The sequence below is a fragment of the Oryctolagus cuniculus genome, chromosome 13 (assembly GCF_051225735.1).
Source record: "Oryctolagus cuniculus isolate XC-2025 breed Fujian yellow rabbit chromosome 13, ASM5122573v1, whole genome shotgun sequence".
Classification (NCBI taxonomy): domain Eukaryota; kingdom Metazoa; phylum Chordata; class Mammalia; order Lagomorpha; family Leporidae; genus Oryctolagus; species Oryctolagus cuniculus.
This window is the reverse complement of record NC_142879.1, coordinates 73,781,103-73,797,478: the sequence shown is the minus strand read 5'-3', so window position 1 is coordinate 73,797,478 and position 16,376 is coordinate 73,781,103. Positions and strand designations below refer to the sequence as shown.

The window sequence follows — 16,376 nt, the reverse complement described above, 5'->3', positions numbered from 1 at the left end:
ATTATACAGTCAAACAAAAAACAAGAGCAATTAGGAAACTAAAAAATAGGATACTATCAAATGACCCAGCATATGGATTCTAGGAGTTCCTGAAGGTGTGGAAAAAGAGAAAGGATTAGATGGCATATTTAGTGAAATACTAACATAAAACTTCCCTAGTTTGGAGAAAGAAATGGACATCCAAGTATAGAAAGCACATAGAACTCCTAATAGATATGACCAGAAAATATCATCACCATGACAAATTGTATCAAACTCACAATTAAACATAAAGATTCTAAAATAGGTACCACAGAAACACCAGATTACTCTCAGAGGATCCCCAACTAGACTCACAGCAGACTTCTCATCAGAAACGCTGCAGGCTAGGAGAGAATGGAGAGATATATTCCAAGTCTTTTTTTTTTTTCTTATGAAAACTTTTTATTCACAAAGAACTATACACTTACTTCTATTTGGCATAATTCAATAACCAGACTGGCTAGAGGGTATCAGCTTCATTGTGCAGAAGAGCAGAGACATTGTTCCCATATTTATTTAAAAAAAAATATTTTTCAGAGGGGGAGAGAGGTTGATCTTCCACCCATTGGTTTGTTTCCTAAATGGCTGCAACAGCTGGGCTGGGCCAGGTGAAAGCCAGCAGCCCAGCATTCTCCATCCAGGTCTCTCACAGGGGTGGCAGGGAGCCAGATCAGAAGAGGAGCAGGCTGGATCCGATTGGTGCCCTTACATGGGATGTCCACATTGCAAGCAGCCACCTTAACCCACTGTGCCACGACCCCAGCCTGTCCTCGTATTATTATGACAGATCTGAGGTACAAGGCCTGTGTTTTCAGACTCACAACTGTTTTTCCATGACTTGGTAATACATCATTTTAAAGTAATCCGATTTCACAATGTTTTACAGTATAAGAGTGACATCTTCTGCTAGGTGAACTCTGGAGCCAACCATCCTAATTAATTACCTCACAACCTGGCATGTTTTAATGCATTGTTTTACTGCTAACTCATTTCACAGCTATGTTTAAGGACTCCATGAGCCAAAATTAAAGCAAAGTTGATTTGAAGGGACCCAGGAACACAGCCCTAAAGCAGGTTTTCCTGTTTAACTTAGGCCTGGCACATCCTCACCAACTGCTTAGATCACAAGCTGAGGCAATTTAGGGCTGGACCGCTGATGAAAGATAAAGATGTACTGACTGACTAACCCCTCCCTCCCCAGGATTAATTTCCCCATAACTCTTGTTGCTGGCCTATTATGTCATCAACAGTATAAAATGCAAGACTTCTGGGTCTAGAATATGAAAGGAAAAGGTCCAACTAAGCTGTTTATTTGGGGCCTTAAAAAGCCACAGTGCAAGAGAGAAAAAACTGTCAACCCAGAATACTATATCCTGCAAAGTTCTCATTTATGAATGAAGATGAAATAAAGACCTTCTATAGCAAACAGAAAATGAAAGAACTTGTCACCACCCATCCAGTGCTACAAAAGATGCTTAATAATGTGCTGTGTATGGAAACACAGAAACATGATCATCAATATGAAAGAAGGTAAAGGCAGAAAATATCTCAGTAAAAGTTCAAAGGAAATTCAAAGTAAAAATTAAGGATATTTTTTGGAAAAGAAGCAGGGCAAAGTTATTACTTATCAAGTCACCTTGAATGTAAATTACCTCAACTCTCCAGTTAAAAGACACAGAATGGCTGAATGGATTAAAAAACAAAACTTATCTATTTGCTGCATAAAAGAAACACATCTCACCAACAAAAATGTACAAAGAATGAAAGTGAAAGGATGGAAAAAGATATTGCATGACAACAGAAACCAAAAAAGAACTGGTGTAGGCAACCTAATATCAGATAAAAAAGACTTCAATGCAAAAAGTATAAAAGAGACAAAGAAGGGTACTATGTAATGATTAAAAATTCAATTCAACAGGAAGATGTAACTATTATAAATGAATATGTACCTAATAATAGGGCACCTGGCTATTTAAAATAAATGTTAATGGATATAAAGGAAGACATAGTCTCCAGTACAATAGCAATGGGGGATTTCAATGCCCCATTTTCAGTAATGGACATAACAACCAAACAGAAAATCAGCAAGAAAACAACAGATTTATGGACACAATAGACCAAATGTACCTAACAGATAACTGCAGAACTTTTCATCCAACAGTTGCAGAATATACATTCTTCTCACCAGTGAATGGAACTTTTTTAGGATTGATGACATACAAAGCCATAAAGCAAGACTCAGCAAATTAAAAAAAAAAAATCATACCATGCATCTTCTCTGACCACATGGAGTGAAGCTGGAAATCAGCAACTCAGGAATCTGCAGGACATATGCAAATACATGGAGACTGAACAACACGCTCCTGAATGAACAGTGGTTCATAGAAGAAATAAAAAGAGAAATCAAAAAAATTCTGGAAACAAATTAAAATGACAACAAATATATCAATACTTATGGGATACAGCAAAAGTAGAGATAAGAGGAAAGTTTATAGCAATTGATGCCTACATCAAGAAATTGGAAAGGGACCAAATAAATGAGCTATCAATGCATCTCAAGGATCTAGAAAAACAACAGCAAATGAAACCCAATACTAATAGGAGAAAAGAAATCATTAAAATTAGAGAAGAAATCCACAAAATTGAATCCAAAGAAGCAATGCAAAAGATTAGCAAAACAAAGAGCTGTTAAAAAAAAAAAAACATTGAAACACCATTGGCCCAACTAACCAATAAATGGAGAGAGAAGACCCAAATCAATAAATTTAGAGATGAAAAATGAAATGTAACAACAGGCACTACAGAAATGAAAAGACACTACAGAAATGAAAAGAATCATCAGAAATTACTACAAAGAATTGTATGCCAATATACTGGGAAGCCTAGAATAAATGGAAAGACTCCTGGTTACCTACAACCTACCTAAATTGAGGCATGAAGACATAGAAAACCTAATTAGACCCATAACCAAGATGGAAACTGAATCAGGAATAAAGCTCCTCCTCACAAAGAAAAGCTCAGAACTCGATGGCTTGAATGTATGGCAGAATTCTACTAAGCATTTAAAGAACTAACTCCAATGCTTCTCAATTTATTCAAAACAATTGAAAGGGAGGGAATCCTCCCAAATTCTTTATATGAAGCCAGCATCACATTAATTCCTAAACCTCAAAATGATGCAGCAGAGAAAGAGAATTACAGACCAATTTCTCTGATAAACATAGAAGCAAAAATCCTCAACAACATTCTAGCCAATCAAATCCAGTAACACATCACAAAGATTATTCACCCAGACCAAGTGGGATATATCCCTGATATTCAGGGATGGTTCAAAATTCTCAAATCAATAAATGTGATACATTACATTTACAAACTGCAGAACAAAAACCATATGATTGTCTCAATAGACGCAGAGAAAGCATTTGATAAAATACAATGCCCTTTCATGATAAAAACTCTAAGCAAATTGAGTATAGAAGGAATATTTCTCAACACACTCAAGGCAATTTATGACAAATCCATAGTCAGCATATATTGAATGCAGAAAAGTTGGAATTATTACCACTGAGATCTGGAACCAGAGAAGGATACCATTCTCTGTAATGCCATTCAATATAGTCCTGGAAGTTTTAGCCATAGCCATTAGGCAAGATAAAGAAATCAAAGGAGTATAAATTGGAAAAGAGGAAGTCAAAATATCCCCATTTGATGACAACATGATTCTATATATAGGGGGTCCAAAGACTCCACTAAGAGACTATTGGAACTCATAGAAGAGTTTCAAAATTTAGCATAATATAAAATCAATACACAAAAATCAATACCTCTGTATACACAGTCAATACCAGAGCTGAGAAAGAATTTCTAAGATCAATCTCATTCAAAATGGCTACAAAAAATGAAATACCTTTGAATAAATTTAACCAAGAATGTCAAAGATCTCTATGATGAGAATTACAAGGCATTAAAGAAAGAAATTGAAGATATAAAAAAAGAAAAAATCTTCCATATTCATGGATTGGAAGAATAAATATCATCAAAATGTCCATTCTTCTGAAAGCAATTTAGAGATTCAATGTGAAACCAATCAAAATACCAAAGACATTCTTCTTAGATCTAGATAAAATGATGCTGAAATTAATGTGAAGGTCCAGAAGACCTCAAATAGCTAAAGCAATCCTATAAAACAAAAACAAAGCCAGAGGCATCAGAATACCAGATTTCAAGATATAATACAAGGCAGTTATAATCAAAACAGCCTTGTACTTGTACAAAAACAGATGGATCAACCAATGAAACAGAATAGAAACACCATAAATCAATCCAAACATCTACAACCAATTTATTTTGACCAAGGAGCTAAAATCAATACCTGGACAGTCTCTTCAACAAATGGTTCTGGGAAAACTGGATTTCCACATGCATAAGTATGAAGCAAGACCCCTAACTTATACCATACACAAAAATCCACTCAACATGGATCAAATATCTAATTCTACAATGCAACACCATCAAATTTTTAGAGAAAATTGGGGAAACCCTGCAAGACATTGGCACAAGCAAAGAGTTCTTGGAAAAGACCCCAGAGGCACAGGCATTCACAGCCAAAATTAACAAATGGAATTACACCAACTTGAGAAGTTTCTGTGCTGCAAAAGAAATAATCAGGGGACTGCCGCTCTGGCACAGCAAGTTAACGCCCTGGACTGAAGTACTGGCATCCCATATGGGCACTGGTTCTGGTCTCGGCTGCTCTTCTTCCAATCCAGCTCTCTCCTATGGCCTGGGAAATCAGTAGAAGATGGCCCAATGCCCTGGGCCCCTGTACCCACGTGGGAGATCTGAAAGAAGCTCCTAGCTCCTGGCTTCGGATCAGCACAGCTGCAGCCCTTGCAGCCATGTAGGAAGTGAACCAATAGATGGAAGAACTCTCTCTTTGTCTCTACCTCTCTCTGTAACTCTGTCTTTCAAATAAATAAAATAAATCTTTTAAATAAAGAATAAGGAAAGTCAAAAAGCAACTGCCAGAATGGGGGAAATTATTTGCAAACTATGAAACTGATAAAGGATTAATTACCAGTATCTACAAAGAGATCAAGAAACTCCACAACAACAAAACAGACAACCCAGTTATGATATGGACCAAGGACTTAAACAGATATATTTCAAAGGACGAAATCCAAATGTTGAACAGACAAATGAAAAAATGTTTGGAATCAATAGCCATCAGGGGAATGTAAATCAAAACCACAAGGAGCTTTCACCTCACCCCAGTCAGAATGGCTTTCATGCAGAAATTAACAAACAACAAATGCTGGCATGGTTGTGGGGGAAAAGGTACCCTAATCCACGTTTGGTGGGAATGTAAACTGGTAAAACCACCATGGAAGACAGTAGGGAGAAACACCCAAAATCTGAATATAGACCTACCATATGACACAGCCATCCCACTCTTGGGAATTTACCCAAGGAAAATGAAATCAGTAAGCAAAAGAGTTATCTGCACCTCCATGTTTATAGTAGCTCAATTCACAATAGCTAAGACATGGAGTCAACCTAAATGCTCGTCAACTGTAAACTGGATAAAGAAATTATGGGATATGTACACTATGGAATACTATACAGTGGTAAAAAATGAAATCTGGTCATTTGCAACAAAATGATTGAATCTGGATAACATCATATTTAGTGAAGTAAGCCAGTCCCATTGTTCTCCCTGATCTGTGAGAACTAATAGATTAACTAAAATGAAATCTGTAGAAGTAAAATTGAGACTTCAAGAAGGGATAACTTGAGCTGCCTTTGTCTTGACTGTTGAGGAACAGCTTCATCTTTTTGTTTTTTTGTTTGTTTTTTCTTCCTACTATTTGTTGAACTCTTTACTTAACATGGAGTTAATCATATGTGTAGGGGGCCGGCACTATGGCTCACTTGGTTAATCCTCCGCCTGAGGCGCCGGCATCCCATATGGACACTAGTTCTAGTCCCGGTTGCTCCTCTTCCAGTACAGCTCTCTGCTGTGGTGTGGGAGGGCAGTGGAGGATGGCCCAACTGCTTGGGCCCCTGAACCCACATGGGAGACCAGGAAGTAGCACCTGGCTCCTGCCTTCAGATCGGCATAGTTCTGGCCGTAGCAGCCATTTGGGGAGCGAACCAATAGAAGGAAGACCTTTCTCTCTCTCTCTCTTTCTCATTGTCTATAACTCTACTTGTCAACTAACTAAATAAATAAATAAAAGACCCTGATGTCTAGGTTATTGTTTAAAAAAAAATCATATGTGTATACAGTCAATTGAAAACAGGTATTAGTATAAATAAGATTGGGAATAAGAGAGGGAGGAGGAAGTTTGTAATTGTGAAGCTGTATAGTTCTGCATACATTCCTATGGACTTCTAAGTGTACAGTTTAAAAACTGATCATGGGACTCCAAATCCCATTAAAATTGGTGGTAAAAATGCCATCTTCATTGTTAAAGTTAACATATTAAGTGTTAAAGTGAACATATAGACAGGATTAAGTGTTAAAGTGATCATATAAATAGGATCAAGTGCCTGGTAATAATAATAACAGAATTAACAAGGATAGAATGTTCCAACTTGGAAGCAGTTCACACAGCAGACTCATAGAATGACAATTGTATTAAGTAACACTCTGACCTCAGAATCAGCCCTTAAGGCTTCCTGGTCTGGCTGAAAAACCTGTGAAGGCATTTCAGGCATGGAAAGCCAAGACACTGTGGCAAATATGTTTTACCTGAAGGACTGCTGTGAGACCCCAGCAGAAAGAATTGGCCATCAAAGAAAGATGTACTCTTCTCTACAGGAAAGAGAGAACTTCCACTTTGTTTCTGTCCTTATCCAAGTACTGACAGAGTTCGTAGACTCAAAAGGCTTCCAGAGCCTAAGCAGTTCATGTCAAGAGCCTCAGGTGCTCACGAACACCATACATAAGAGTGTTAATTGTTAAATTAACAACAGCAGTCACTGTGCACTAACTCCCCATGCAGGACCTCTGTCCTCAGTTTGTTTTATTATGAGAGGTAATTGTAAAACCTGTTCTCAAAGAGTTTTGTGTGTGCATGTGTGTGCAAATTGTTGAACTCTTTACTTAGTATAGAGTTGATCTTCTGTGTAAAAAGTTAACTGAAAGTGAATCTTAATGAAGAATGGGACTGACAAGGGGAGAGGGGAGAGCAGGAGGGGTAGAGTGTGGGTGGAAAGGGAAGGTATGGTGGGAAGAATAACTATATTCCTAAATTTGACTTATAAAATTTGTATTCCTTAAAAATAATTAAAAACAATTTAATTTAAAAAAGAAAAAAAAGATGATACAAAAGTATAAGAAGCTCATCGACATCTCTAAATCCTTACTTAAAATATTTGATTCTTAATTCCCATATATAAGCAAAAAAGTTTTACAAAAAGAAATACAGAGATATATAAGTGGGAAATTCCAGAAAGAGTTTTATTTTTGATTAATCTTGGTTTGGTTCTTCTGAAACAGAGGCATGTGATAACAGATGCACAGTGTGGAAGCATTTATGACTAACCTAAATGTTAGGAAATGTTGCATAAAATTAAATTAATGCTACCAATGCCTAAGGTAAGCCTATGTATAAGTTAACAGGTACATGAGAACTGTGTTCTATATAGCAGGTAGCTGCAGCTCAAGTAACCTGAAAGAAAAGGTATGAATGTTTCCTTTATTTTAACTTGTTTTTGTGTGTCACTGCCATACTAAAAATGACTGAAACACATATTATTATAAGCTATATAACATCTTAAAATAACTAAAATATATTTTTAAAAATACAAGATATACAAAAAGCATTTACTCTGTGGTCAGTTGTTGTCATAAGCCATTGACAATTCCTTGCACTGATTTTTTAAAATGCTCTTCCACTTGTGGAATTCAATATTCCTGCAGAGCTGAGCCCTAGTCACACATTAATGCTTGATATATTCTCTACAGTATACCAATAGACTCTCTTCTCTGCGACCAGAACAACCCTATGGTGTATAATAACTGAGAGCAAGTCATTCATGTGTGGAATTAAGGGAGACTGAGATAGAAAATACAATTGAGTTTAAAATGAGAATGTTCACATTGTGCTTTTTAAGGTTTAATTGCTGCTAAGATGTTGCTATCAATTGTATTTTTAGGTACTATCCTCTAGCCTATGACAAGATGTATAGGTTTTAATATCAGTGATACTTTGTAAATAAATAATCACTTTCATCTCCCTTGCCCTCCCCCAACTGCTCACAGAATTTTAAAGCACATTTTTAGAGTTAGCCTCAGAATGACCCTCCAAGGAATGGATCTCTGGACATCTGGGAAAAGGCCATAAATTGAAGGGGGATGCAGGTTATGAAGGTGCAGTATTATTTTTCTTAGATTCAGAAACTCCAAGAGTAATATTTGGCTCATGAAGACTAATGATTACCACTGTAAACTTAGATAGGATTAAAGCAAAAGGATAATCTTGCAATGACTATTCATAAAAGTATTTTCCGTTAAACAATGAGCAAAAAACAAATTTATAAAAATGTATTTGAAATGCAGAGGGGGAAAGAAAGGGAGCACTCTCATCCACTGGCCCACTCCCCAATCTCAAAATGGCCAGGGCTGGGCCAGGCTGAAACCAGGAGCTGGGAACTCAATCCAGGTCTCCCGGATGGGTGTCAAGAACCCAGTCACTTGAGCCATCACCTACTGACATCCAGAATCTACATTACCAGGAAGCTAGAATCAGGATCAGATTTTTTTTTTTTTGGATAGGCAGAGTTAGACAATGAGAGAGAGAGAGAGAGAGAGAGAGAGAGAGAGAGAGAGAGAAAGGTCTTCCTTTTCCGTTGGTTCACCCCCCAAATAGCCACTACGGCCAGCACGCTGCTCTGATCCGAAGCCAGGAGCTAGGTGCTTCCTCCTGGTCTCCCATGCGGATGCAGAGCCCAAGCACTTGGGCCATCCTCTGCTGCATTCCTGGGCCACAGCAGAGAGCTGGACTGGAAGAGGAGCAATCGGGAGAGAATCCGGTGCCCCAACAGGAACTAGAACCCGGGGTGCTGGCGCTGCAGGTGGAGGATTAGCCAAGTGAGCTGTGCCGCCGGCCCAGGATTAGATTTAAGACTCTGGAACCCAGGCACTCTTATATGGGATCCAACTATCCCAACCAGTATCCTAAATACTAGCCCAATTGCTTGCTCCAGGGGAAAAATAATTTTAAATATCCATTCAGTATGCTTCAGGCATTGAGAAAGGTACCAAGAAATGTTTAAACTTGAGCCAACATTCAAAAAGAAAATTATGTATTGTTTTATATATATATAATGTAACACACACACATATATTAAGTAAGGAAATGGCACTCAAGAGTCAATGGTCGGGGCCGGCACCGTGTCTCACTTGGTTAATCCTCTGCCTGCGGCGCTGGCATCTCATATGAGTGCTGGGTTCTAGTGCCAGTTGCTCCTCTTCCAGTCCAGCTCTCTGCTGTGGCCCCCAGTGGAGGATGGTCTAAGCGTTTGGGCCCCTGCACCCACATGGGAGACTGAAGAGGCACCTGCCTCCTGGCTTCGGATAGACGTAGCACCAGCTGTGCCATCCATTTGGGGAGTGAACCAACAGATTGAAGACCTTTCTCTGTCTCTCTCTCTCTCTCTCTCTCTGTCTATAACTCTACCTGTCAAATAAAAAAAAAAGAGTCAATGCTCTTAGTTTTCTCTTTTCTTAAAGATGTATTTATTTGAGAAGCAGAGTCACAGACAGCAGGAGAGATAGAGAGAGAGAGAGGTCAACCATCTGCTGGTTCACTCCTTAAATAGCCACAACAGCCAGAGCTGGAGCAATCTGATGCCAGGAACCTCTTCCTGTTCTTTCACTCGGGTGCAGGAACCCAAACACTTGGGTCATCTTCCAATGCCTTCCCAGACTATTAATAGGGAGCCGGATCTGAATTGGAGCAGCCTGGACTTGAACCAGAGCCTACATGTGATGCTGGTGCCACAGGCAGAGGCTTAACCTACTGTATCACAACACTGGGCCCTCTTAGTTTTCTCTTATGTCTATATCCTTAATTGTTAAATTATTGGAATAAGATTTATATTATACATGGAGTCCAAGTTAGAAGAACCCTTTAACGAGAATTTAATGGATCACTTCATTGGAGTAAGGAAGGAAGTGCTGAGCTGGCCTTGCAAAACTGAGAATTTATTTATCAAAGTGGACAGAGAAGGAAATTTCAGGATAAGCAATAATTATATGCTTCCATTGCCCCTAAACTTCTCTTGGTTCCTTCCTACTACTTTCTTTGCTTATGTGACATTTGCTTTTAAAGCAAATAAACTTTTATTTGATGATGCTTTAGTAACTTAACGGATGGAATTTGGAGTTAGAATCTCTCTGGAACACCACTGATATCAATACAAATTACCCATCCATAATTCCAATTTGGAGGTGGGTGGTTCAATAAAAGAAGAATTCTTGTCTTAGTGTGAATTCTGCTGGATATCTGTAGATAATCAAATGGCAGTTTCACCCAATTTAGGGAAATGCAAGCCCAGAAAAAGACACCCACTGATCAAACTAGGAATTAAGATTTGGATTCTCCCAGAAGGCATTCAAATTCTACTTCAAAGGGGCAGAAAAACACAGCTGGAGGAGTGGAGAAATGATTCAATAAGTAAAAGCAGCCAAAATTATTTGAAATCAAGCTAATATTATCATATTTGCAAGATAATTACCACTGCAGACAAAACGAACATAATCTTGAAGGAGGAACCCTGGAAGCCAGTGTTACATGCATGTCATAGAAATAACTCACATAACAAACAAAAGCTCTGGGCATTTGCATATTAACATCTATTAGTCATTGTTCGAGGGCTGACTGTGGAACACATACATGTGAAGGTGCTGACAGCATCTGCTACAATGTAGCCTTGTATTGCTTAGATTCATTTATTACCTAAATGCACGTCACACTGTTATTTATTTTTCAAGGAGATGGTTGTATATAATTTCTTCTAAAAAGTAAAAGGAGGAACGTTATAAAACAAGAATGCTGTTGCAATCAGCTTTGGTCTTACTAGCAGTGCAATGAATATCCATCTGTCCACTCTTGCATATTCTGTACTCTATTCTTCACAGGACAGCATTCCTGAGAGCCTAGCATGCTTGCTATGGTTTCTGCATTTGTTAATTTACAGATTTCAGCAGGCACAGGAACACTCCAATGAATCTTCCGTATTCCAGAGTCTTTCTCAGTCTCCACAATGCAGCAGCAATCCTATCTTCTCCTGCTAATCAGAGTCAATCATCCTCTCCATTATAGGAAGCTTCATTTTTTTTTATAACAATCTTCCAGGAATGCAAAGTGGCCAGTTAGCATGCATGGATTTTGCTTTAATGGAATTCTCTCTTTCTGGAAGAAACATATGTTGGAAAGCAGAAACTAGTCGCATGCATGAAAGCAGATCACAGGATATGGTGTTAATGGTGAATGGGGTTAATGATGTCTCTCAATTTCTATACCTAGGTATTCTATCTATTGGGGAAACAACAAAATAAAATGACTGAATTCAAAGTATATACTGAGTCTTGAAGGTCAGCATCTTTACTCCCACATATCCTTCTAGGGCTAGTGATTTACTACAGAACACTGGGGAAACTCTGAAAGCCATCCCACTCCTGGGAATTTACCCAACCAAAAGAAATCAGAATATAAAAACATGATCCATATTTCCATGTTTATTGCAGATCAATTCACAATAGTTAAGATATGAAATCAATCTAGAAGTCCATTAGCTGAAGACTGGACAAATAAACTGTGGTGTATATGTATGCATGTATGTATGTATGAATACATGTATGTATAGAATATACTATAGAATGTAGAATACTGTACAATGGTAAAAAAATAAATAGAATACTACACAATGATAAAAAAATAAAATGAAAACCTGTCAATTGCAACAAAATGGATGCAACTGGAAACCACTATACTTAGTGAAATAAGCTAGTCTCAAAAACACAAATACTATATGTTTTCCCTGATCTGTGGTAAATAATAGAGTACCTAAAAGGTAATCTATTGGGGTGAAATTGACACTCTGACAGCCCTTGGTTCAAATGTTGAGGAAAAGTTTTGGTGTTTCTTTATATACTATTTATTGAACTCTTTGGTTAGTGTAAGGTTAATCTTACGAGTATAAAGTTAACTGAAAATAGATATTTGTAAAAAAATAAGAATGAGGATAGGAGAGGGAGGAGGAAGAAGGATGGAAGTATGGGTAGGAGGGAGAGTATGGTGGAAGGATCTGTATATATGAAATACATGAAATTTGTATTCCTTAAAAAATTTTTTTAAAAATTAAAATCCAAAAAAAGGAGAACAGGAATTTCTCCCAAATGAATGGAAATTACAAAGAGTTCAGGATGGCTAATGAATCTAAAAAGAAATTTAAAAGCTAAATTAAAAAAAAAAATTGGTACTTTTTTTGTATATATTGGTTTTATATTCTGCAACATTACTGAATTGGTTTATCAGTTCTAACAGCTTTTTGGTGGAATGTTTATAGTTTTCTATGTATATCATTATACCATCTGCAAATCACGATACTTTGATCTCCTCCTTTCCAGTTTCAGTGCCTTTTTCTTTATCCTCCCTAATTGCTCTTGCTAATATTTCCAGTATTACATTTAATAAAAATGGGGGAAAAAGTATACCATCAACATAGCAGAAGAGTGCTATCTTCTCCAAATTATCCAACACATGTCCCCTTCATGCTGAATTATGTCAGAGAGAAGTAAATACCCTGAGATTTAATACCGCTGAGGCATGATTGTTGAAAGCAAAGTAAGAGTTGGTTCTTACACATGAAGATTACTGAGAAGAGTTTCTCATACCAGTTTTATAAGCAGCACTGATCACTTCTAACACAGACTCAGAAGTTAGCACACCAGCTAAGAGTATAACTACCATCCATTGATTCATCTCTTCTAAATAAATCCTGAATATATTTTTCATCTGGATGCATGCATATATACAGGATAAATTCCCACAAGTAGGATCACAGGGTCAAAGGGTAATGAGAATATATATTTTGCCAAATTCTAAATGAAAGATCTCCGCGAGTGAGATCCCAGTGGAAAGAACAGGTCTTCATAAAGGAGGTACCTTTCTCTGAAGGGAGGAGAGAACTTCCACTTTGACTACGACCTTGTCTAAATATGATCAGAGTCAGTGAACTCAGGGGGCTTCCGTAGCCTTGGCAGCTCATGACAAGAGCCTAGGGTGATTACTGATGCCATAAACAAGAGTGTCAATTTGTTAAGTCAACAACAGGAGTCACTGTGCACTTACTCCTCATGTAGGATCTTTGGCCTTAGTGTGCTGTACATTGAGATATAATGCTATTACTAGTACTCAAACAGTATTTTTCACTTTGTGTTTCTATGTGGGTGCAAACTGTTGAAATCTTTACTTAATGTATGCTAAACTGATCATCTGTATATAAAGAGAATTGAAAATGAATCTTGATGTGAATGGAAGGGGAGAGGGAGCAGGAAAGGGGAGGGTTGTGGGTGGGAGGGAAGTTATGGGAGGGGAAGCCATTGTAATCCATAAGCTGTATTTTGGAAATTTATATTCATTAAATAAAAGTTAAAAAAATTAAAAGTAGAAACATCACATGATCTATTAATTCCCAATAGATATATGGGGATATTTATCCAAAAGAATTAAAGTCAGGAACTAGAGGAGATACCAGCATTCACATGTTGACCAAAGTATTGTTCACAACAGCCAAAATATAGATACAACCATGACAGGAATGGATAAAGAAAATGTGATAGGTACATACATACATATAAGAGAATTTGACCTTTTTATATTTCTTCAAAAATCTTGTAGAATAAGGATATAAAAACTGGCCATTGGTCTAACTCTAAAATATGGGCTGTTTTTTAAAGGATTTAAAGCCAAGAATTACTTTTTATATTGTTGAAGGGTTGTAAATAAAGTACAAAAAGTAAACTCAAAAGGAAAAAAGATCAGCATATGACCAATAATGACTAAATTATTTATTATCAGGCTCTTTGTAGAAAATGTTTGTCAAATCCTGTTCTGAAAGGTTATCATTGAAATCACCTTCTATTAAATGTTTGATTGTTTGCCTGAAAAACAATTACAGTCTGGTGCTTTTTGAAGAAGATCCTTTTAGCTTATTACAGCCTAGATTTTATGTAAATTTTTTTCAGCATTTCAGTCAATAAATTATACTTTGTCATAAAAATTAGCCAGGTAATCTAGATCTTTATATTTAATCACTCATAGTTTTCAAACCTTTCTCTTTATACACTTTAAAATTTGCCATTTCTATGGTTAGTTCTCATTGGTTTTTTAGTTAGTATTTTTTTGTTTCTCCCACTTTAAGTTAGGTAAATGTTTACACCTATTTTATGTCACAATTTTATAAGGGAGCAAGTATACTATAAATGATATGGAACATTATATTTAGCACAGTGTGGCAGTATATGTTAGAATTCAGGGAAATGGTGAAAAAAATCAACAGAAACCTGATTCCTTGGGATCCATCTCTTTCCCTTTCTCTCTCTCTTTCTCTCTCTCTCTCTGCCTTTCAAGTATAGTGAAAATAAATATTTTTAAAAAGGAAAAATTTACACAAAATATATACACAAATATTTTATGTTAAATAAGAAATATCTCCAAATATTTTAAGCCTTTCTTGTATAATGTGTCACAAGATCTTAATTAGAACTTCCTTCCAACTTCAAGTAATATTCCCTTTGCTTTTATGATACAATCAACTGGCCAAAGCTCCTAGCCCAGTAATGTGTTTCCAATTTTCATCCCAAAGAGTCTGGACAACTATAGTTCTTCCTGTCCAGTGGTACTGTACTTTTCCATTAACTTTCATCACAGGACACTGGAGTGCCAAGTTGTACATAGGAGATCTTTTGCATTTGATAAGTACTGTTTCTCACCTCCATTGTATTCCCACATCCAACTGCTTATCCATAGTCAGGATCAACCAACCAAGTCCCTAAAGTCATCCTCTTCTTTCCTTACAATCTTCTGACATTAGGAGTTCAATATAGGTAAGTTCAATGTCCCACTAGTTCCAGTTATATGGAATCAGGTGTCCTTTGACAGTATCCTTCTTTTCTCAGAAATTAAGATGTCTAGATTGGGGCAGGTGCTGTGGTGCAGAAGGTTAAGCCTCTGCCTGCAATGCCAGCATTCCACATGGGTGCTGGTTCAAGTCCTGGCTGCTCCACTTCCCATCCAGCTCCCTGCTAATGTACCTGGGAAGGCAGCAAAAGATGGCCCAAGTATTTGGGCCACTGTACCCACGTGAGAGATCTGCAAGAAGCTCCTGGCTCCTAGTGTTGAATCAGTTCATCTCTGGCCATTGTGGCCATCTGGGGAGTGAACCATGGGATGGAGGATTCTCTCTCTCTCTCTCTCTCTCTCTCTCTCTCTCTCTCTCCCTTCCTCCCTCCCTCCCTCCCTCCCTCCCTCCCTCCCTCCTTCTCCCTCTCCCTCTCCCTCTCCCTCCTTCCCTCCTTCCCTCCTTCCCTCCCTCTTTCCCTCCTTGATTCCTTCCCTCCCTCCCTTCCTCCCTCCCTCTTTCTCCTTCTCTATACTTCTGCAAATAAGTAAATGAATCTTTAAAACTGATGTCTGGATCCTAAGAGCAAAAATGTGTACAGATAGCAAGCAAAAATGCAATACTGGATTATATGGGACAAGAGAAGAAAAACTTTCATTACCACCTCTTGATGCCCAAGATCTATGAACTTGTTCCAGTCCTACAAGATGCTGCCACTGGGATAGCACCACATTTGGGTCTTCAACAGTGTGGTGGAATGAGAAGGCCAAGCCAAGAAGGCTGCTGGCAAGTGAGCATCAGTTACTCAGGAATGGCTTTAGAAACCCCCTGGGAAATCCCCTGGCAATGCAGCCTGCCTGGAAACGGGCTGTGACTGGTTAGGGCATAAACAGCCCCTTGACCGGATTAGCTGCCTCAGCTATATAAGCTGCTATACTAACTGAAATAAACGAGTCTTCAAGCTGCTCACCTCTAGCTCCCAGGGTCTGGGTCTATGTCGTGGCTCCACGCCTCTTGCTCCCACCACACTCCTTCTCTCTGGACGAACCCCCAGCAACACCTCTGTACAATTCTGTCAGTGATGTTACTTCAGGATGATGAAGAATCTTTTAAGACCAGTAAATTTCGCAAGCATCAGCTCATTGCCAGGCTTGATTTTCTTTAAAAGAACTTCCTTTTTCAAAACCAGTGCTGTGAGGAGAATCATAATGGTGAGTGAG

At 37.9% G+C, this 16,376-nt stretch overlaps 1 protein-coding gene across 4 annotated transcripts in view; it reads right to left on the bottom strand.

Annotated features, from left to right (window-relative positions):
• Positions 1–16,376, bottom strand: part of LOC138844874 (uncharacterized) — a 92,329-nt gene that overhangs the window by 15,457 nt on the left and 60,496 nt on the right. The window contains exons 2-3 of one of the 4 annotated variants that reach the window (XR_016219745.1): positions 16,127–16,347; positions 10,651–11,444 (exon numbers count right to left, since the gene is read on the bottom strand). Coding sequence is in view for 3 of the 4 variants with exons in the window: in XM_089312342.1 (XP_089168468.1) it covers positions 16,296–16,347 (52 nt within the window). In the remaining variant the exon portion in view is untranslated. Of the gene's footprint in view, positions 1–10,650; positions 11,445–16,126; positions 16,348–16,376 lie in introns of those variants that run through there. The other 3 variants (XM_089312343.1, XM_089312340.1, XM_089312342.1) reach the window with 3 other exon arrangements.